Source organism: Strongylocentrotus purpuratus, unplaced genomic scaffold (assembly GCF_000002235.5).
Source record: "Strongylocentrotus purpuratus isolate Spur 01 unplaced genomic scaffold, Spur_5.0 spur5_scaffold_6, whole genome shotgun sequence".
Lineage (NCBI taxonomy): Eukaryota > Metazoa > Echinodermata > Echinoidea > Camarodonta > Strongylocentrotidae > Strongylocentrotus > Strongylocentrotus purpuratus.
In genome coordinates, this window is record NW_022145612.1 from 26322846 (window position 1) to 26347033 (window position 24188).

A 24188-nucleotide genomic window follows, 5' to 3' on the forward strand; every position below is an offset into this window, starting at 1 on the left:
ATTTGGCATAAGACACTCTTTCATAAGATTTACAATAATTTACTGTTCATAGATGATTTTTTTTAATAATTAGCAATTTTCTAGGTGTAAACTTTTTTTTTACTCACACGGTATTACGTAATACAATTACAATAAAATAAACACTTTCATAATGCACATTTATCGATAATTTACGATTAATTGCACCCAAACAAAATAAAAACTTTAAAGCATGTAAAAGTCATTTAAATGCTTTATACGATTCTAATGAAATGCACTTTCTCATTAGTGAATGTTTGGTTGAATTTATTTTGCTAGCATTACGAGAGCTTTTTTACATGAATTCATGTTCACCATGCCACGATACTTAATAACGCATGGAACTCTAAATGGACAAGTAAATTTTCTAATTAAGTGACTGGTAATATTTCTCTTTAATCACGGAACAAAGCGGAAGGGAAAGGTAAGCCGAGAGACTTTAATTCTTGTAAGATGTCGCCCAGACTTTTTCATAAGACCATGATGTCTGGATTCGGCAAGTTTATGAGCTCAGCTTAGAGTCCTGTTTCCTCGTTTATTGAATTTTCGTAGCCCTTGTTGTCGTTGGTATTTTCATCTGCTTTGAGAGCCTAAAATAAAATAAAAAGTCAAAGTATTCGAATTAATTTTTTTTTTATCTGTAATAACATCACCTCATTAAAGTGTTTCTTTTTCATTTTTGTCGACATGACTTTTTTCTTAGTGAAAGGTACCGAATGATGATGTCCGGATGTTGTTCTTAGTAAATTGAAGTATTTCAAAGGAACAGCCGTAACTAGCCAGACGTGAATATCAGGCTTTAAGCACCCCGATGATATAATCTATTTTAATCGACTATCAATCAGCAGTGATTTTACAACAAATTATTTTGATGAATCTACCATATTCTTCTCTGCCCTCGCTTTTGGCATAATTATTTTACAGAATTCGTTTTGCATAAATTCAACCTCATTCAAACCTAAATACCATTTGGTTAGAATCACGTATTTTCACATGTGAGGAAGGTTAAAGTGAATACATACTTGTTTCCTTGGTAATGACAGGACGGCGTCATGAATGGATGGGTAGAAGATATCACACTCATCATTAAGAGCACCAATCACCTTGATAGATTGCATCACAGAATCTACAATCAAATGGAAGAAAGATTATTGGTGTTTCAATATTTGTTTACATATTTTATTGTTTACTAAACAGTTCAGACCAGCTGCAAAATAATGAATCTATATTTCTTTAAATGATGTCTTTTAATAGCTATGTATTTATGTATCATTGGGAATATTTCTTGATTTTTTGTGTGAAATCGGATTATTATCATCATCCAAACACTTTTAATCAAATGGACGATTCCATGTAGGTCGTATGGAGGTTATTTACATTTTCTAGTCTATTGACTTTACCCAAGTCTTCGTTGATGAAAAATTGTCGTGTAGTCACTATACTGTGGTTACAGAATCGCTTCCAATGTTTTTCATTAATTGTTTAATCTTAAGGGACACGTTACTGGTAATAGCAAAACTCATTATCGAAAATATTCATTAGAATCCACCAAGGAAACGAAAGATAATCTTATGAAATATATAAAAGAAGTAAAATCATAAATTTATCTCCCAGTATTGACCTGCGCATGAGCAGAAGACCGTTGCTACGCCAATCCTGCCGTAGTCCCTGACGAGAGCAAGTAAAGTATTGACGCCAGTGATATCGATGAAACCAAAGTGACTGCAGTCAATGAGGATGGAGTGGAGTTCATCCTTAGAAAGATCCATCTCTTCCGTCGCCATACTAGATTCCTGTTAACAACAATTATGATGATGTCATTTAGACAAACTATAGCAGATAAACCCATTTTATATAGCCACTCAGCGGAAACTTTACATGACCTGTGACGACATTAATTAGAATATATACAAGAAAAGAATTAGTTGCAAGCAACTAGTATACGAATGAGGGAGGGAGAGTAAGATAGAGAGAGATTGGAAGGGAGAGAGAGGGGAAGGGAGAGAGAGAGAGGGGGAAAGGAGAGAGAGAGAGAGAGGGGGGAGAGAGAGAGAGAGAGAGAGAGAGAGAGAGAGAGAGAGAGAGAGAGAGAGAGAGAGAGAGAGAGAGAGTTTCCCTTGATCACTGTACCCCTTTGAAAAGAGAAATGTGTTCACGTGAGTGGTAAAATCAAATTATATTAAACATTCTCCTTTGCTAATAATATTATTAAGCTTTGATGCATGAGGAATAGTTTGCACAGATTATTGTCTCAAAAGCTTATTTTCCATGCCGTATTTTCTCATAAGAGAATGAAGATGACGTACCATTTTCTCATCCATGTTCTTTTCCATAGCAGCCTGTGCCTTACGGATTTCAGCCAAACGTATTACAGGGTTGATTCCAGTGGCCCGTAAGACCCGCCGTCTGAACTGCTGGGCGTTGGCATAATACAGCGATGTTTGCATCTTAAAAATCACCATCCCTGGTTTGACTTTTACCTAATTTGAAAAATGAATGTTACAGATTAAATATATTGTCTTTTATGGGTCATACTTACAAAATAAAGCCAAACGTGAAATTTCAAAGGTGATTGCATTTATTTTGCTTTTATCGGAATTGTCAGTCTACATATTTTAGATAAATTTTTCAAAAATATCAAGATAATATACTGTACCGCATTCGTAAAGATTAGTTATGAAATTGAATTATTCAAATTTAAGGTATTGGGTCGTTGAACGGATGTACGAGAAATTAATTGCATTATATACATCATGTAGTTTTTTTCGGCCAATTATTTTTAAAATTACAAAACCAATTTTCAATATATATCATTATTTATAGCGTCCCTAATCACGCAAGATGTGTTTATTCTCTCACCGATTTGTAAGTTTTGACATCGCGATAGAGCTCGGTGTCGACCAGATGCCCTTGCACGCTATAGTTTGGAAGCTGAGTCCTTACGATCACGGTGAAGAGACCGTAGACGACCCCGACCCCGAGACCAAGATCCACACCGAGAATGAACACCGACAAGAACGTCACAACAAAGATCGACTAGGATTAAAATAGGCCTACAGTATAATTATCAGGGTATATGCAGCGTGAGATTTTTTTTACAATGGATATCATAGCCCCATCAAAAACACAATAATACTTTTTAAAGATATTTTTGGGGTTTATTAAAAGGATTGTATTTCGAAGAAATATAACGTGTTATGTTTGATTTACATTGCTGAGGAAAATTTGTTAGCGTAGAGATATACTTCTATTTCGTATGCCAATCCTCAGGGCTTTACTTCATACATTTTTACTGGCAACGCGGTCTGATCTACTAAAACCAAAGTTGCCATGGAGAGATCATGGAATTTAAAGTAGATTTTGTTAAACTTGTAAGCTCAGACTAAACGAAGAAGGGAACGCCTGAGTTGTCTAAAATATCTATCCTTATAACTGAAGAGTACATTTTTACCGTATAGTACTATGACTTGGGGAGTGATTGTAATAGTTCATCCAGAGTAAGATACGATGAAAGAGAAAAGAGTTTCACTTACACAGTCCACTTTGGATGTTTTGAATAATCCTCTAATCTCTGTGATCTGGAAAGCGATTCTTCGTAATACGTAAATGATGATCGCAGCCAGTACAGACTATTGTTTTAAACACAAAATGAATATTGAAATAAATAATTGCAGAAATAATTGTGAGTACAGGTATGTCTCAATAAAATATAACACAATACAATTTTATTTACCATCCCTTAGGTGTTTAAAAAAAATGTTGTCTTGCCCTTTGCGACCGACCCCAAAATCTTAAAATCTACGGTCGGCTTTTTAATAAAATAAAAAATCAAAACAATTTTTAGAAAAAATATGTTTAATGAATAAAAAAGAATGTACTTTGTTTGTTTAAATGGTATATATATATATATATATATATATATATATATATATATATATATATGCATACAATTGTCAAATTATTCCCCAATTCTCACTCGTCTTCTGCCCTAGTTTCAAAATCCTGCTAGCGTAAACAAGTAGACCCCGGCCTTGTGTACCTGTATATACCATGCACTGCGTCAGCTAGAAACCAGCGAGATATGGGCGACGTTCTCCGCTTTTAGTTTTTCGGGCGACAGTCACTGTTTTGAAGGGGGGGGGGGGGGAGGTTCTGGCACCTAAAGGGCAATAAAACATCCTTTTTTTAAGGCCTTATAAATAAAATGTCCGTACGTGCATTAACAATCATTTTTCTAATACGACCATACTGTAGATTATGATCCTTTACCCATGCAAATGTGTTAGAGCAGGTAAGGTGACTGAGAGAACTTACCTTTGGTAACGGTTCAAAGAGGGGTCCGATGAAGAGAAGAACAAACATGACGATAATAGATGAAACCAACATGGAAACCTGGCGATAAAGAAGGCGAAAACATCACTGTTTGTAGTGTCAAGAATATTCGATGTCGATGTGAATGATTCAAGGCATTTATTATCATGTGGATTCACGGGGAGGGGGGGGGGGGGGGGGGGGGGGGGGGGGGGGGGGGGGGGAGGGGGGGGGGGAGGGGGAGGGGGGGGGCCTTGCCTTTAAAAAAAAAAAATCAAAAATTCAAAATAATTTGTTTTAGGTAAGTGATCACACACCCCCCCCCCCCCCCCCCCCCCCCCCCACTGAGCGAAATATTGGTGGCGCGATTTTCACACTTTCGGGGGCAAACACGAAACAACAAAATGTGCTCACTACCTCCCACCCCCCCCCCCCCCCCACTGAGCGAATTTTGGTCTGCGCGATTTTCAAATTTTAGGCCCCCCCCCCCCTCTACCGGAAAATCCTGGATCTGCCACTCTTTATTATAATGCTATAACTCTGTTCAATTAAAAAATAAACAGACTTAATTAAATGAATTATCAATTGAATTATATTTTCTGTTGAAAATTGCTGCATACCTAGTCATAAAAGAATTAATTTTTAGTACTGTTTGGGAATAAACCAGACTGATTAAATCAATGACATTAGTCGTATTCACCTGTGTTTTTCCTCCAGTGTCATCTATGAGAGCTACCCTCCCCAGACCTGAGGCGGACACGAAGCACAGAAAGAAGGACGACGTGGCATTCGACGCACCGTAACCAAGAAGTTCCTTCAAATAGATAAAATGGGAAAAGAGAACTGAGAATTACGGCTTTTATTCTCTAACTTTTCTTTTACAATTGAGAGTGAAATGATTGATGTGCATATTCAGAGTAAATTTAACCATAAGCATACAAATAATTAATTTATTATAAGCTACAATATATTCTGATTGGCTATTGAACGGTTGATCACATGACCGAGGAGACCGACGGCGCCATACGTGAGTATATGCACGTATGCTAAACATAAGTGGTTGGTCCCAAAACTTCTATTAAAAAATGCCTTGGCCTTAAAACGGATAAATGAGAAGAGTACATCTTGAGAAGAACAATTACAAGTATAGTAGGTCAAATTATTATCAAATTAAACCTACTTGATTCGTATCAATTTCGTAATCGTTCTTGCTAGCGAATATTTTGGCGAGTGAGACGGACACTGCGAATCCCACGATTGCTATTGCGATGGCATCTCCTATTAGATCACTGACTCTCACTCCCGATGGCAGAGATGGGATTGTAGGCATGGGGAATCTAAAATGTGAAGAGAAAAAAGTAATGGTTGCGTTTTTCAAAAGTAACTTTTGACTACAATTATGACTACCGTGTCGGTCAAGTGTGCCGTCGGAAAGTTATTTGAGTTTCACGAGACAGACGACCCATGAGATTGAAAACCCACGAGACCGACAATCTCTCGGGCTTTTTGACTTTTCTAAGGGCTCACGAGACCAACATTATCAGTCTCGTAGGCTGTCGGTCTACTGAGATGTCCCGACTTGTTTATAACTGTCTTTTCACGGCAATAAAATAAACTGAAAGAATAAAAATTAATTAGATAATTAACAGTATCTAAGTTTAATAAAAACTTATCTTAGCTTACCCCGTAGGGACATCTCCTATAATCTCAACGCCATATTTGTCCTCGACATTTACGAAGTAGGATATGAGAATTGTGATGATCACCTAAAGATACACAACAAAAATATGCTCATTAAGAATGGCGTGATGACAATGAAAAGTCTTTCAAATAATCCTAAACAAAAGGAGAATGTAACAAAAATAAATGAAATAGAATTATTATTATTATCATCATTAAATAAAAGTTGTGGTTGCTTTTAAGGACAGGATCGGCAATGGCAGAGGAATAAATTTTATGTATAATAAACAAGTACGTTATTTACGTGGGCCTTGATAGCAAACTAATCTAAAGGAAAGCAGAAAACCAGAAAGGCAGACTGGTGAAGGTTTGAATGAAATCGGACAAAAAATAAGAAAGAAATTAATTTTATAAAGTTGTAATCACCTTAGGTATGGACTCTTCAAATTGGCCTAATAAGTAACGTCTCTGCGATGTAGTCGCGGACAACTTTCCCATTTGGTCCAACACACAAACGACTAAATGTTCTTTTTTCAAAAATGTATGACTCAGGAGGGTCTTTTCTCTTTAGAGGACCTATAATAATATGATATCCATATTCCATAACATATTTTGAGCAGTGCCCTAAGGGAGAAGGCACTCATATTATGAATAGCGACCCTCATTTCGTATTATGAATAGCGGTGCTTATAAATGTTGTGATTCTGCGGATGTACTGATAGTGATAAACGTCAATGACCCAAAATATATTCAAAAGGAAAGACCACCGTGACAACAAAGATTAAGAAGAGAAGGTTTCACATAGTCATAGAATTCTAGATCACGGCAAAAATGGGCAACTCTGTTAATATGTTCTTTGTGGAGTTCTATTTTATTGATTTGTACACATATCAAAATATCAAAATAGTTGTTTTACAAAGGAATTGATGAAATGATGAAAAACTTTGGTTGATATATTTCAAGCAAAACACAGAAATAAAAATTGTATTTTTGTTATCAATATATAACTATCATAAGTTTTTATCACAATAACAAACAAAAAAGATAATAATAACGATAATAATAATAATTATAATAATTAAAATAATTACGGTATATAATTATCGCACATAATAATTATGACATTCCGTATCAATCAATCATTTTTGCAACCATAATCGGTGCACGGGATGAACGTCCTCTCTAATATTCTGAACATATAAAATCCGTTGCGAAACATATGCATTAGAATACATCCTTTCATAGAAGGATAAGCACCAAAAAAAAAGATTTTAGAGGACCATTGATAAAAGCTGAATGAACTTACGACGAAGAGCTCCCAGGGAATTGGTATTTTCAGCTGCTTTTTATACCTCTCAGACAGGTACTTGCCGGGGGCTAGAATCAGAAAAGTGAGCACTCCGAAAGGAAGAGTCGCCACATTCGTCTTAGGAAGGTTGATAAAGATATCACGCCAAGTCTGTCACATAAAGGATAAAAACTTGCATGTCATGTATGCATTGCTTAGCTTTATGAATGATACAACTATAATTAAAATCATAGTCAATAAAATACACTGTTGTTCATATAGTTGGAATATTTTTGTTTTACCCCAATTTATGGAATTATTTTAAAAATAATTTAAAAATAATAGATCTAGATAATAGTATACATTTTCAGATTTTATTGAATAATAATTTGACAATGTGTGTTTTGCGTGATTGCTAAATCATGTGTATGCTACTATGCTTGTCAACTAGGGGACCGACGTCCTTAAGTCATAAATGACAGTAATGAGGATTAATGCCCCACAAAAGGGCACTAATAAAGCACATCGACACAGTTTTCATCCTGGGGCCTCACAGTTACGAGGCCATTGTTTTGTCACTGAACCATGACTGTACGCAGCGGGGGCTAGGGTAGGGGGCAGTTTCCATAAAAAAAACCCAGAAAATGCAATAAATTTTTAATAATTTATTGCATTTTACCCCGGTTCCCAACATAAAAAAATCCTCTGTGTGCCCATGCCTTGAGCCATAATACATGGCCGTCCAGAGGATTTTTTTTTATGTTGGGGACCTGGGTAAAAAGCAATAAATTATTGAAAATTTATTGCATTTTCTTTTCTTTTTTTAATTTTCAACTTACATAGATAACACTGAAGGGACCAGCATAACGAGGGAGAACCAGACCAAATAATGGCGCCACCTGACTCGTGATCACGTGACATGCTGCTCCCGTGGTGAATGCCCGAATGAGTGGTTGAGCGAGGTACGTGGTGACGAAACCAAGACGACATATAGCCATGAATATCTTAAATGAGAAAAGAGTCATTAAATGTTACTAAGTCACCACTTATACAAATATTCAACTCTTCTTTCCTTTTATCTTCCCCGATTTCGATGTTCAAAATTGGCCAATAGAAAACGGGGAACTACTTATTTTGATATGTTTACAACAAAAAGTGCTTGAGGGCATTTATGAAACCACTAAATGAGGGTTTTTCTTTTAATGTGCCGGGAAGGGCATTCCAATATTTTGGGCCAGTGAAAGGAAAAATTCTGCTGAAAAATACCGTTCTTGTTTTTGGTATGTGATAACATTTTACTTTTCTCGCGGGATAACTATGGAATTCAGTATTTTTGTTAAACATATTTGAGAAAACTTGTGGCAATTCATTTTTCTGTAGTGTGTACATGATAAATATACCACGGTTATAGGAAAATAAGACGTGTATCTTCAAAACATTATTTGCTTGAAAGAGTTCATGAGTATTAGCGCGGAAATTGGTGTGACATTTGATTCGCATTGCTTTCTTTTGTAATAGTAGAATTCTATTGAGTATTCCATAATTTAAAGTAAAGACGTACTAAAGTCAAATACAAATTAAGCAGTATACGAGATGGGATAAACAATTTTATCTTGTTCAAAAATACCAATATTTCTAGAGAAACATTATCAACATGCAGCTTCCACGAAAGTTTATCATCTACTATTATTCCTAGGAACTTCGTAGAAGATACCTTTTGTATGACAGTAAGTACAATATTTCCTGGTAAGTTATCAATAATATTACTAAAGAGCATTGTGTCTTTATAAATTCAATGGCAATTTTACCTTGATCCAGCCAGTAACTTCTCGTAATTGAGAGTTAATTGTTCTCATTAAAATTACTGGGTCTTGATGAGAACAGAAAATTTCAGAGTCGTCAGCAAACAAAATGAAGGACAGGGTTGTTAAAGACATGCACAAATCATTAATATAAACAATAAAAAGTAACGGACCTAAAATAAAAACTTGAGGCACGCCACATTCAATGGTCTTTATAGAAGAATGTGCATCGTCTATTATTATTATTATTAGTAGTAGTAGTAGTATCATTATCTAACTAAACATATCACTTAACTTGTAATGGAATGTGAAATCGATGCATAATGTGGCCGAAATGCTGTGCTTACATGTTTCGAAATAAGAAAGATTTGTTTCCATGCCACGATTCGTCAAATAAAAGATGCAAAGGGAAATTAAACCGATCAACCGATATCTAATACTCTTTGAAACGCTACTTGGTACTGATTGCTTTATAATATTAGCTTGCTCATATTAGCTTGCCCCTATTCAGATAGCCAGATCTAACTTGACCCTGTGTTTCTGATAATAGTGGTGGTATAATGTGGTGATTTAAACCTAGGATTAGCGTTAGTCTAGACTTAACTTGAACCAGCGATCGGAATATGAGCTAATTCATCATGCTAAATTTCGCATCAGCGTACCCACCTGTATCAAACCGACCATAAGACACAGTGTGGTATGAAGCTGAATTCTCTCGTCACAGATTGGTCCACACGGCGCAGGCGTAGTAGCATTGATCATAGATGTGGGAGTGGTGGGATAGGGGGAGGATGGTGATATGGTTGTGATTGGTTCGATTGTTGATGGAAGATCAGTGGGTGGATACCTTTCAGCTAGTATCCTCTCAATGGCATCACGACAAAGAATACTGACGACACCAAACGTACCTGGATGAATAAAAGATTAGCCTTTTTCTTACGTTTAGAAAGTTGATTACGATATTTTTAAAGCGATAGGCCTACTTGTAATGCACTGTATTAGAAAATGTATTATTATAATGAGAGAAATAATGATTGAGGCAGAGAGAATCAATCACGATAGTTATCATGAAATCTGTACATCATTAATTATTAGAGATGAGATGATAAACAAATTCATACACTTTAGGCAAATAAAAGACTGTTTTAAGTTTGTAGTTCTTCTTCGTGTGATATATATGGCCATGACATTCATTCGTTTTGTAAATGTGTGTACATGTGTTATCAAGTATACCCTGGTGGCGATAAAGACATGACAGATAGGGGATGAGAAAAAGGAAATAGGTAGAAAGTGACAGATGAACAGAGACAGAGATAGACAGAGCGAGAGAGAGAAAGAGAGAGGGAGGGGAGAGGGGTGAGGGAGAGAGAGAGAGAGAGATAGACAGGGGGAGAAGGAGGATGGGGGATGAAGGATAACTTACACGTATGTACAATGCCTGTGTGTGTGTGTGTGAGTGTGTTTGTCTCAGAGATAAAGGTGAGGGGTTTTATATGGACACATCTGAGAAGTATTTATCTTACCTACTGACGTATGTCTGGATGAGCCCATGAAGAAGAAGGCTAGAGGTGCAAAGAATGCTGTATACAGACCGTACACCGGATGTAAGAAAGCCAACAGGGCAAACGCCATACCTGTATAAAGTCATTAATCAAATAGGAAATGTTAATCAAAGTTGTACTTGTACAATTATTATTGTACGTGTAATTCATCTTTCATGATTCAGTTCTACGAGTCATGTTAATCACGACACTTAACGTTTCGTTAGATATATTCTAAAATGAATTTTGTTTCAGTTTTGCTTAAACATTATATTTTGAAAGATTAAGTACTCTTCGCAATCTAGGCATTAGTGAGAATACAATAACTAAGTTACCTAAATTGTATATAAATGATTTTGGTATGGAGGAGGGTACATAATATATTATTTCAGACTACCATAAATGTAATTATCTCTCAAACTGTCTTAAATCAAATCATGATACAACCTTTGATCTTTATTTCATGAAGGCCAATGACTAATGCACCAGTAACTCAAAGCAACGTTTGCACAGTTCATTAGGCATTCGCTTTTTGATATGACGTCACTAGTACGTAGTGCGTCAAAGACGACGCAAGTCATTGACGCAGCCATACGTCAGCAAATGGCGCTACGTATGCAATAGGCATCAAACTGCCATGACGCATGGCGTAATTAGTAATGGCGAAGTACCAGGGATACTAAACGAAATATTCTGTTTTTCCCCCACCGACACCTTTTCACTTAAAGGATGCTTCCCAAGTGATTTCAAAAGAGCCAAGATTATTCCAGTACCAAAAAGTAGTGAATCAAGTGACATTGGCAATTATAGGCCAATTTCTTTATTGTCCTGTCTGTCAAAGATACTTGAAAAGGCAGTCCATGCTCAGCTTTATGAGTATCTCCAAGAATACAAACTGCTATCTCAGCGCCAATCGGGTTTTCGCCCAAAGCATTCAACTGCGACTTGTCTAATTGAAATAACCGATTACTGAAAATAGAATCAACTACCACTACTGCATTTTCGTCTACAAAATACTCAATGATCTAGCCCCTTATTATTTAGAACCTTTTGCTTGCAAACGTCCAGTTTACTATGTTACTCGTCATTCTACCTTAAATCCCTTATTTATCCCGAAACCCAAGACTGAATTTAAAAAACGATCTTTTTCTTTCATCGCTCCAAGCATCTACAACAATCTACCGACTCATATTCGCACGGCAACTTCACTCCAAATGTTCAAAAACCAAATTAAATCACTAAGGAGTGACGTCACGAAAGGAGTGACGTCACGAAAATGATGAGGAGTGACGTCACGAAAATGATAGCTTCAGGCGGCGGTTTTGAAGGCTAGGCAGAAAAATATCTAAATCCTCTCGATCCATGATTTTGTACGTACCGAAAATCTATGCAGTAGTATAAAAGAGAGCAAAAGTCATACTTCTTCAGAAAGAGATCCATATTTTCTCAGGAAAAAACAAGATTCTACGAAAAAATCAGCAACCATGGCGAGCAAGACACGTGAGGCGGCGAGCAAGGCAAGTGAGGCGGCAACCAAGGCAGACATGGCCGAGCTGACCAACACGATTGTGAGTCGATTTGATGGGCTGGCCGCCAACGTGGCAACGATTAAAAAAGACATTACCGAACTGCGCAAGGGACTAGAAGACCTAAAAGCGACAACTATCGACTCATCCGCAAGAATAAATGATTTAGAACAGCTAGAGCATACCTGCATTAAAGAACGAACGCTTTAAGCTTATCTGCCGTAGTTTACAGGAGGGATTAGACCGCTCAGCAAGGTCACTGGACAGGTGGTTATCTCATCAACTCAGCTCTCAGTTAACATAAGAAAAAGAGGATCATGGGGGACCAATGGTCACCGATTAGGCATTGTTTGTTATATAGAGGGCGCAAGTAGCTACCAGTAGTGCAGTGGGCCTTTAAAGGCAGAGAAGGAGCTGAGAGAAGCCATCTTGGCGATGGACATTCACAACAGAAAGCAGAACCTACTGATATACGGAATAGCAAAGGAAGCAGGAGAGAATGTGCAAAGAAAGGTACGAGATGTGATTGGAAATTTGGGGTTATCGGGAGAAGTTGTCACAAATAATTATGTCGTTGATAAACGCCCATCGACTGCCTCGTAGATACCCTGGCCCACCGGGAGAGGAGCGAGGACCCGACCCCTTGATTGTACGATTCGGTACCATGTTTGACTGTGATCTCGTACTACGGCAGTATCAACAGAAACAACGCGACTTAATGGTGGCTGCGAGGGAAAATCGTGATGCCCAGAACCGACTTCCATTCAGGCTCCTTATCGACCTACCCCCACTTTTGAAGCGACGCCGTTTCGAGCTGGAAAAATGTGCCTACAGATTAAGGAAAGAAGGAAATCAGTCAACGAGAATCCGCGTAGTTGGAATCGAAGTAGTGCTCGAGAAGCGAGAGAAAGGTTCGACATCGGCTTGGAAAAGAGAAGTTGAGTAGATTGAAGTTGAAAAATGTCATCATCATCATGGTCACCAGTTCATTTTCCTGTATATTTTGTTGATATTAAAGTTAGTATTGATACCGTCAATACTACTAAAGCGATTTATCTTCAACGATTGAAAACTTGAAAAGTGTGACTACTAATACTAGTATTACAGATAAAGAAAAGAAAGAAATCAACCAAGATTCCCGTTATCTGAATCGATTGTGATAATGAGACAGACCAAGGAAAAAAGTCTACATCTACATCGGCTTGAAGTTGAAGGACTAAAAGACCTAAGATATCAACAGATGGTGAAGATTTTTTAAATTTATCTTTGGTACATTTTCTTTTCTTTTTTTAATATAGGAATCAAATATTCAGTTTGTATCACTCCAAAGTGACAAATAAAATGTGAAGAATGTTAAGATTAAGATTCAAGCAGTTCTTTGGGCAATGAAGAAAAGCCATGCATGATGTACATCATGATAATTTGTATTATGTCCAATAGTAAATTACCCACTATTTTGTTGGGAATGTTGGTATGTAAAATAATGAAAGGAGAGAATGTGGATATAACTGTAAAACAGTTCGAAAATCAGGTAGATTATGCCTTGCATTTAGATTCTGACTGTCCAAGATATTTAGAGTGTAATGAACATAAACATTCTTTTGATTTGAACTTAAATTTCCTTATATCCATAGAAAATGTCATTTTCAGAAGATGCTCTGATTTTGATACGTTTCATTTTTTCACTTATTGTAGTACTCCTAAAAGAAGGAATGTAGAGAAAATTTTATGTTTAGAGGATGCTCTGATTTTGACACGTTTTCATTTTTTCACTTATTGTAGTACTCCTAAAAGAAGGAAGGTAGAGAAAATGTTATGTTTAGAGGATGCTCTGATTTTGATACGTTTTCATTTTGTAACTTATTGTAGTACTCCTATTAAGAAGGAAGGTAGAGAAAATTTTATGTTCAGAGGATGCTCTGATTTTGATACGTTTTCATTTTTTTTCACTTATTGTAGTACTCCTAAAAGAAGGAAGGTAGAGAAAATGTTATGTTCAGAGGATGTTCTGATTTTGATACGTTTTCATTTTGTAACTTATTGTAGTACTCCATAAAAGAAGGAAGGTAGAGCAAATTTTATGTTCAGAGGATGTTCTGATTTTGATACGTTTTCATTTTTTGCACTTATTGTAGTACCCCTAAAAAGGGAAAGATTATGAATCAAAGTTGTCAGAAGTAAATTTTCATTATACTTCCAGTCTCTGAATTGTTGTTTATCTTTTAATTTTCTTATGTTTTAAAAAAAAAGAGTGAGGTATTCGTTTTTGGGAAGGATTCTAAGGATCTGAGGATTCTAAAAGTCATATTTTTGACTTGCAAGACAGCAACATTACACTCATTTAGTTCATTGGCAGTGGAGAATAGTACTTTTAGTTTAGTTCTGGATGCAGGATTTGGCAACGCTAAAGAATGTATTCAGATGTACACTGTAGATCTCATAAGAAACCATGCGCATACCTTCAACAGGTGTCTTCCTTTGTAAATTTCAATAAGCCTTTATAGAAATGTACTTGCTTGAACTCTTGAACTTAAGATGTTGCACCATCTATCTCTATCTCTCTTTCTGTTACACTCCCTGCTATGTAAATTAATGTAAATCGTTGCTCTCGTATTTCAAAGGGTCTTGAGAGGATTTATTTTGGCCACAATGCTGTTGCCCGTGGCTTGTCGGTCGTGTCGTTACTCGACCTTTGTGTTTGATGTTTGTGTTTTTGTATGTGTGTTAGCTGTAGGTATTTATATTGAAAAAATCTTCCACAGGTAGTTCGTCGTCTTTTTTCGCCTCGGTACTCTCGTCTGTTGCAGGGTGACATTACTTTTATTTCGATGAATTGTCACGGCCTAGCAAATGATAAGAAAAGAGAAGATGTTTTGTTATATTTGAAATCTAAACAATATGATGTATGTTGTATTCAAGACACTCATTTCACTCCTGACATAGAAACAGAAATATGTCGCAAATGGGGAGGCAAGTGTTTTTTCTCTTATCATACATCCAGCTCTAGAGGAGTAGCAATTTTGTTTAAGGATACTATTCCAGTCAAAGTTAATCAAAGTAGAATAGACAATGGTGGAAACTTAGTAGTTTTAGATTTGACATTATATGAGTACGACATTACACTGGCGTCTTTATATGGCCCGAACACTGATAATCCAACTTTTTATACTGATTTACAACGTATCATAACAGAGTTCGAAAATCCACATGTTGTTATTTGTGGAGACTGGACTTTAGTGCAGGACCAGACCCTTGATACTCATAATTATGTTCATGTAAATAATCCTAGGGCGAGACAGCAGGTTAAAAATATGAAGGACGAATTAGATCTATGTGACCCATGGAGAATTAGATATCCTATGAAAAAATATTACACGTGGCGCCAGCCGAACCCTTTTAAACAAAGTAGATTAGACTTTTTTTTATATATCCTCAGAATTACTATCATTAGTTCATAAATCTGATATTTTATCTGGTTATCGAACAGATCACTCATTAGTTCGTCTTAGCTTGTCTTTAAATAAAATTAAACGGGGTCCAGGAATTTGGAAATTTAATAATTCTCTATTAAAAGATGAAAAATTTGTGTCAAAAATTATAAAAACTATAAAAGAGACAATTACATTTTATGCAAAAGATGAGGTAGAGTTTGATGAAAACGATAACATAGTTGGAAATTGTGAATTGTCTATCAATGACCAATTATTTTTTGAAACTTTGATAATGCTATTGCGGGGTGAATCTATATCCTATGGCTCGTTCATTAAGAAACAAAACATCAGTCGGGAAAAGGAACTGGAAAGAAATATCGAAGTACTGGAACAAAGACTAGTGACATCGAATGATAAGACCGCATTACTAAAAGAATTAAGTGACAAAAAGAAGCAACTTGAAACCTATCGCTTAAAAGTAAATGATGGAATTATCATGAGATCTAGAATCAAATGGATGGAGCTGGGAGAAAGGTCATCAAAATATTTTTTAAACTTGGAAAAACAGAATAAAGTAAATAAAGAAATACGGCAATTGTCAACAGAAAATGGAGATGTTATTAGTGGACAAGATGGTATATCTAACGAAATCTTTAAATTTTATTCAAACCTATATAAGGCGAAAGACACTGAAGAGGTAGATATAGACACATTATTAAACTATCCAGATATTCCTAAGTTAACTCCAGAATTGTCCACATTATTAGAAGGTCCTTTGAGTGAAAGTGAGGTTTGTTTAATGCTAAAAAGTATGAAAAATAATAAATCCCCTGGGCAAGATGGCTTCACCGTTGAATTTTTTCGTTTCTTTTGGCAATATCTTAAAACGTTCATTATCAGATCTTTGAACTTTGCTTATTTTACAGGAGAATTGTCGCAGTCACAAAAATTAGGAATTATCACTTTAATTCCTAAAGGAAACAAGCCTCGACATTTATTAAAGAATTGGCGTCCTATTTCACTTTTAAATGTTATATAAGAAATAGCATCTGGGTGCATAGCTAATCGATTAAAGCAAGTATTGCCCCGCTTGATACATGAAAATCAAAAAGGATTTTTGAAAGGCCGTTTTATCGGAGAAAATATTCGTTTACTTTATGATATATTATTATATACCGAACTTAATGATATTCCAGGCATGTTGTTGATGATTGATTTTGAAAAGGCCTTCGATTGTATATCTCACAAGTTTCTAATCAATGTCCTTGACTTTTTTCATTTTGGGCCATCGCTGAAAAAATGGATTAATCTATTTTATCAAAATGCTTCTTCTTGTGTCACAGTAAATGGTTTTTGCACAGAAAGATTTACTATAGGACAAGGGTGTCGTCAAGGAGACCCATTATCTCCATACCTGTTTTTACTTGTTAGCGAAATATTAGGAATTTTGATGAGACATTCCAATGATTTAATTGGCTTGCATCTACAGGGAAACAAAAGTAAACTACTACAATACGCAGATGACACCATTTTGACACTTAACGGTACAAAAGAAGATTTACAGAGCTCATTGAAAATATTGGGTGATTTTGAAGAAATGTCAAACCTAAAGATCAATATTACAAAAACTCATGTGATATGGATTGGGAAAAATAGAGCCTGCAAAAAACAGCTAATGCCAGAGCACAAACTAAATTGGGTATTAGAAGGTTATTCGAGATACTTAGGAATAGATTTTTCGGTTAACTTAGTAGAGATGGTAAATCATAATTATACTGAAAAATTAAAGATATAAAACGCCAAATTATTTCATGGTCCAAACGAACCTTAACTGTCCTCGGAAGAATAACTGTACGTCAAATCTTTGTTGGTGCCAAAATTGAACTATTTGTTGCTTTCACTTCCAGAACCGAATTCGCAAATTATGAAAGATATAAATCGTTCTTTGTATGCATTTATATGGGGTAACAAACCTGATAAAATCAATAGAGAACAAATGTGTCAACTATATAATAAAGGTGGAGGTTAAGATGATTGATATTTACATTCATGCTAAATCCCTGAAAATATCATGGATTAGAAGATTTGTAACTAATTCTCAGATAGAAAGTTTCACTTTTCACATGTTCAATTCATTCTTGCCCCAAACCTATTTTTTTCACCTGTATATGGGCTCACATTATTTTAGAAAATTAGCAGACTTGACTCCAAATCCATTTTTGAAAGAGGTCCTTTTCGCTTGGTCAGACTTGGTCGAACTTCTTATTGACGACATTGCAAGTCAACCTCTCTGGAATAACCCCCACATTAAAATAAATGACAAAGTGGTATTTTGGGGGGCTTGGAATTTACGAGGAATACGTTTTGTGAATGACATCCTAAAATAGATGGTTCTTTTTGTTCATATTTTGAGTTTCAACGGAGATTTGACATACAAACAAATGTCCTCCAGTACTATGGTCTTTGTAATGCAATTCGGTCAGGTTTTAAAATGACTACACATGTAGCTCCTAGTAAGGCCTTAGCACCTATCATTCCCGAAGCCGTGCACCTTGTGGTGAAAATAAATGTTGGTTGTTCACATATTTATCAGTCTTTGCTAAAAAACAAAGTAAAAGAATGTAAAGCCCTTACAAAGTGGAAAAGTTTTTTAGATTTTCAAGATGTACTTTGGGGTTCGTACTGTCAAATTCCATTTCAGTCAACAATAGATATCAACATGAGGTGGTTTCAAATCAAGATTTTAAATAGAATATTATATATGAAGGACAGTTTGTTAAGATTTGGTGTAGTGGCTGACAAGAAGTGTACTTTTTGTAGTAACAATGATGAAACTATCATACATGTTTTTTGCTTTTGTAACTATTCTAATGAAGTATGGTTGAAGTTAGAGTTCTGGATATTTCGTAATACGGGGGAAAGGATCAAATTTACAAATCAAAATAAATTGTTTGGATTTTGCGGTAGCAGTAATAATGCACTCAACTGTGTTCTGATGGTTGTAAGACAAGAAATATTTTCAGCTAAATTACGAAATCAACTACCATCATTTGATATAATTTTATCAGCTGTAAAACGTTATTATGAAATGGAAAAATATATAAACCAAACAAATCTCAGAGAGAATAAACTAAAAAAGAAATGGTTTCACTTTAGAAAATATTTTGAGAGTGTTGGAAATGTGCTAACATAAACATGATCATGTATTTTATGTTTGGTATTTTTTTTAAATTATATATTTAAAGTACTAATTTTGTCATAAATGTTTGTTTTTATCTGCCACAAAAGTTTTTGGCCGTGATGATTATTATCTGTGTCAAGCCATTATGTATGGAAATTATTTCTTTAATTATTTGTATATGATATATGGATGTTCTGTATATGATGAAATTTGTTTTGAAAATAAAGAACCCTGTGGAAGGGGAAAAAAAATTAAAAATAAAAAAAAAAATGTTGACACGCGCTTATGAAATCAAAAAAAAAAAAAAACAAAAAAAAAAATCACTCCCTCCACTGTAATGCATGCACTGGTACCTAATGTTATATCATGACTTATTACAGTTAGTTTTGTTTGTTTGTAGTTGTGTAGTCTGTAGTCGTTTTATTTCTTACCTTTTACCCTTTTGATTTTATGTCTGTTCTTTATGGCATGTGTATTTGTATATGTATTTTATATTGTATCAATAATATCTTAAATGTTTAATATTTTAGGCCTTATGTTCACTTTGATCTAGTTTTTAAGTTGTTTTAGTTCTATTATGGTATGTTGTTTATATAATGTCTTTGTTTTCAAAAATGTATTCTATTTTTTGTAAATCTTCGTATGTACAGGGCTCTTTTGTAAAGCAGGCCTCTGGCACTGAAAAGACTACCCTGTTTTTAAATAAAACTGAATAAATAAATAAATAGAAAAGTATGTACCTGTTTTTTGTTATTTTGACGCATTTGATTAAACGGCTTTTCACCTCAATATGTCGATTGCATTATTTCTTTTGTTTTCATGAGAAAGCTAGTTTTAGGCACCATTTTGTTTACCCCTGTGCTGGCTCTTTTCCCTTCAGCGAACATCAAATTATATGTCTTTTTGACACGTCTTGGTAACAAATTTTATGAGACAGGGCCCTGGTATGATATAACAAACGAACACTTCATGTCATTATTCTACCACAAAAGAAATAATTATAAAGAGTCTAGACTCCAGAATGTGGGGAGCGCCGACTTTCTATAGCCTTTGTGGGACATTCTTTGTCCCCCAAACAAAATCTGAAATTCAAATCTATTTTCATAATATTCTAGAAAGATAGGTACGAGAATGTACGTGTCAACGATATCATCATAGTTTCAAAGGAGAAAGATAAAAATTAATCGGTTCTAAAACGCTCGTCAATCTTAGATCCTCTATATTAAAAAAATGTACTCCTATATATTTGTTTAATAAAAAGGATTGCTTTTGCATTAGTCCTAAAATAAAATTGTCAAATAATCGTCGCTGGCAGGGGAATAGGAAAATATTGGGCATTATTACTGCCAAAATAAAAGCAAATCTATGTCACATTATTCAGCAATACAACGAAAAAAGATGTACGTGTCGTTGGGAAAAAGGGTATCTGTCATTTTAATGACATATTGGTTGAGTAAAGAGAAAACATTAGAGAAATTGTATCATTTGACCATTACGAATCATATTTGTTGCTTTTTCCTTGCATGAAGATCACACAATACGGATCAAAATTTTATCAAAGTTTAACATTTCAAATGATTTCTTTTGGATACATCGTCATCGTCATATTGAAGATTATATTAACAATCAATCCCTCGGATCGGTGCCCCCTTTACGTGGTACGTACGCCCTAGTTGCCCCCTTCAATTGGCACGTACGCCCTAGTTGCCCTCCTTCAATAGGCACATAGGGCGTATCCACTGCCTGCGATTGGGTACGCAACTGCACCCCATCTTAACTTGTTTGACAGCCTATAACAGGTGTAAACTTACTTATTGGTATGTTGACAATGCCGACTGTGATACCTGCCATCACATCTCCGACTGCATTGTTCCTTAGGTTATACTGACGTAGCCAATGAAATGCAGGGAAGATATAGACGATTAGACCTACACAGAAATGATATAATATAGGTGAGGTTAACAGATGCTTAAAAAAAAAAACTTTAATGGAAAGCTTAAAAAGTACTAGGCCTACCCATAATTTTAGTTATGTACTCATTTTACAGTTGAAGCAAGGAGAACTCGATGATTGAAGGGTGTAAACTACTTCCGGAATAAGTTTTAGTACTTTATATACAAACGAAACTTTTAAGTTAAAATAACATTTGAATTTTATAACAAGATATTCAATGTTTAATAAATCAAAAGGGTAACATTTGAGTATTTAGAAACTGATAAACAGTGAACAGAGTCCCCTTCGAACGACGGAATGGGATGAACGTATTTCACTCAATAAGCCAGTGCACAGTTGCAGTATGAGCAGGAGCAGATAAAGGACATTGCACACCAAATTGTGAATAACATGGAAACAAAATACTTTAAAGCAGTCTTCTTTACTGTTTCGGGTAACTGATACTTTTGGTCCTTTTGGAGCAACTTGGGGGCCCTGTTGTCTTCTCAGAGATTTAAACAATACCATATTTTATTGCGTCGTTCATAGTCGTTTTTCTACACATAACAGACATTTTCAGCCGAAATATTTGCTCTGAGATGCATAAAAACAATGGTGGGCCCCAACACATCAAGTTTGGGCACTTTGGGCACATTTTATTTAAAAAACAGTCGGTGCCATCGTTTCCTTCAAAACTTTACTTATGAATACACATTTAGAAAATCGGGGAACCCCATTTGGCCTGCTTCGAGAATTAAGAACCCACTCTCTAGGCATTAAGACATCGGCAAGCAGGGATGCCTTTCCTATTAAATCCTCCATTTTCTATCAGCCACACCAACAGACCGACTATACACCGAACGACAGCCAAGAGTTGCCGCCAAAGACCCTAAAATCGGTCGTATCGAGTCGAGGTATCAACAGCACTATGAACATGACAGACAAAGAAAGCGGACAAAATATACAGTTCCTCAGGTAGATAAAGGAACATCCCTTCACTGCTTTTATGTAAAAAGGCGAATATGCATGTGACACCTGTTCTACAATTTTTTATATAATAGCAGTGAAGGGATGTTCCTTTGTCTACCTGAGGAACTGTATATTTTGTCCGCTTTCTTTGCCGTGGTATTTCTAGAAACTAGTTTCTAGAAACACCACGGCAAAGGTAAGTTCGTATGTTTTATACTTTATACTTTCCATTTGAAATCATCTCAGTACTTCTTGTTTTCTTTTTTTATTGAAGCTGAGTGTGATGTTTCTGAAAAAAATATTCATATTTAGAAGAAAAAAAGACGATCTTTTTGCATTATGTGTGAATCTCATTTTCACCATTTGTCTAGTATCATCAACTGAAATTAGAATGCTTTTTTTTTTTAATTCTGCACATATTTTCAAAATGATCCATTCCCCAGAATCTCAAGATCCGTTTTTCTAAAATTCAACATCTCTTACCTAGAAACTGGTCTACTCCACACCGACATCGTTTGATCTTACGCTGTACGAATTCCCTCGGGCTCAGTTTATCCTTCCGTTGGTATCCATGTTGCTCATGAAATTCCGTCATCGAATAACAACCGCGGTCAATGACCACGCGATGTGTTACTCCATTGTCGCCGACATGCAAAACCTTCCTCCTCCGTCCTACGCCGTTGACGCCGACGTCGACGTCGCCATTTTGACCATCATCGTCACTGTTGATCACGTCGAGTTGGTCTTCGTCCATCGCGATGTAGAGATTTTTGTGCGCTGATAAAGACGATGACCTGTATATAAAAAAAAATTGGAATTTGTTAGATTATTTTTGATTTGAATTATGTGTGTATCTCCAGAATTTGAAAATTGAATGAAAAGGCCATATATCAATTTTCATAGATACATTTTAAAACAATAGAATAAGAATACAAAATGACAAAACTCAAGAAAGGAGAAAAACACGAGGCAACAATCTATTAGTTCTATCAAGTTCGTAGTACTTGTCTTTGTTCTAACTATTGTAACCATATTTGTAAAGAAAAAATGGTTTCCCTTCATCCGAATAGCTACCGAGATGGTCGCAATAAAAACATTAAAAGAAACAATATTCCTAAAAGCAGTAACTGCCAAACCATGGACCCTACTACAGATGGACTAATGATGTGAGTCTTTCTCTGATCACATGACCACCGCCACCTGATAATAGGGACTTTTAGATTTGCACGACGAGAACGTGGACTGTCACGTGTGACATCCTTTTAAGGCACTGTCGGGCACTGTCAGTGCCTTAAAAGGATGTCACATTGCCTTAAAAGGATGTCACATGTGACAGTCCACGTTCTCGTCGTGCAAATCTAAAAGTCTCTAATGTGTATGATGATGAGGACATACATTTGACGCGACAATGTTGATTATGTAATCACGCATCATCACAGACAAAAGAACCTTTTACATTTCTTCAGATTCTTTTCGCTGGGCCAGGGCCCAGAGTGTAGTTTCAGAAAAAGTATCGTGACTTAAGACCAGTTAGAGAAGCAGTGAACCCCAAATTATGACAATTTGTGTGATATTAGATGATTATTAAAGAAGTGGAATTTGGTGGACATACATCTGGACTTGCCAAAGTTTGAAAAATAAAAATTCTTTACTGTCCTACTGCCTTCCATTCCTTTGTAATGGATAGGATAAGTTTTAAAATGAAGTTTAAAATCATTGTGTTTACAGCCCAATTTTCAGGTTTCTCTTGTAAACTACTTCTAATTTCCTATTAAAACTTCATCTACATCATTACTCATATTTTTGCGTAGGCATTTTGTAGATTCTTCAAGGCACAGTTTAGGTTTTGTATGGCTGACTGGCGCCCAGGACTGGCGGCGGTCGTGATGAGATCAAAGCTTGGCAGCATGTTAGGAATGTCATTATGATACTTTTGATAGAGTCAGTTGCATGAATATATTATGGTACCGATCAGTGTCCATTTGTAGTATAGGTCCATGGTAGGACAAACAGTATAGCTTGCCCTACCTACAGAACAACACATAGGCCCGAATTCACAAAGGAGGTTTGTCGACAAACCTTGGTTTTCGTACGTCATATGACGCGTTTTACGCGTTTTTTACAAACCTGGTTTGTAAAGAACAAAAGGAGGTTTGAGCTCAAACCTTGCTTTGTGAATTCGGGCCATAATGTATGCAATTCGCATTTTGACTATTGAAGGACAATTATTTGTAACATGTGAATGAAATAATTTGTAGCGAGGCACTTAACAAAGATTTGTGCGTTCAATTTGATACATTACGAAAATGGTCTACTACACACACGCACAAGTCATTGACTTTTTATGTCAGACAATAATATTATTGACGCCTCTTATGCGACAGAATATTGATTCAAAACGTGAAACAAAATAACAAAACTTACCAATATCAGCCCATAAGACTTTCCCCGGTCTTAATACGAGATCGATAGATCTACCAGTGAACATATAGTTTGCGAATATTATGAC

The 24188-nt window shown here is 35.7% G+C and overlaps 1 protein-coding gene across 1 annotated transcript; it reads right to left on the minus strand.

Moving 5' to 3' along the window:
* Window positions 1-78: 78 nt before the first annotated feature.
* On the minus strand, window positions 79-22444 carry LOC587654 (sulfate transporter). Its single transcript, XM_030972847.1, has 16 exons — window positions 22163-22444; window positions 20590-20706; window positions 10623-10733; window positions 9766-10007; window positions 8137-8301; window positions 7316-7468; window positions 6013-6095; window positions 5510-5666; window positions 5030-5143; window positions 4333-4410; window positions 3552-3647; window positions 2878-3054; window positions 2325-2498; window positions 1640-1811; window positions 1041-1144; window positions 79-608 (listed from the first exon to the last, which is right to left on the minus strand). The coding sequence occupies exons 1-16, from the start codon at window positions 22431-22433 to the stop codon at window positions 534-536; spliced, it is 2289 nt and encodes a 762-aa protein (XP_030828707.1). The 5' UTR covers window positions 22434-22444; the 3' UTR covers window positions 79-533.
* Between the last annotated feature and the right edge of the window lie 1744 nt (window positions 22445-24188).

Bases quoted from the DNA above. Each gene is read 5' to 3' on its own strand.
- LOC587654 (XM_030972847.1), bottom strand. From the start codon at position 22,433: ATGGACGAAGACCAACTCGACGTGATCAACAGTGACGATGATGGTCAA. The intron at 5,144-5,509 runs GTAGGTTTAATT...ATCTATTTGAAG, and splicing joins ACGAAATTGATACGAATCAA to GAACTTCTTGGTTACGGTGC. The intron at 1,812-2,324 runs GTACGTCATCTT...TGTTGTTAACAG, and splicing joins AGAACATGGATGAGAAAATG to GAATCTAGTATGGCGACGGA.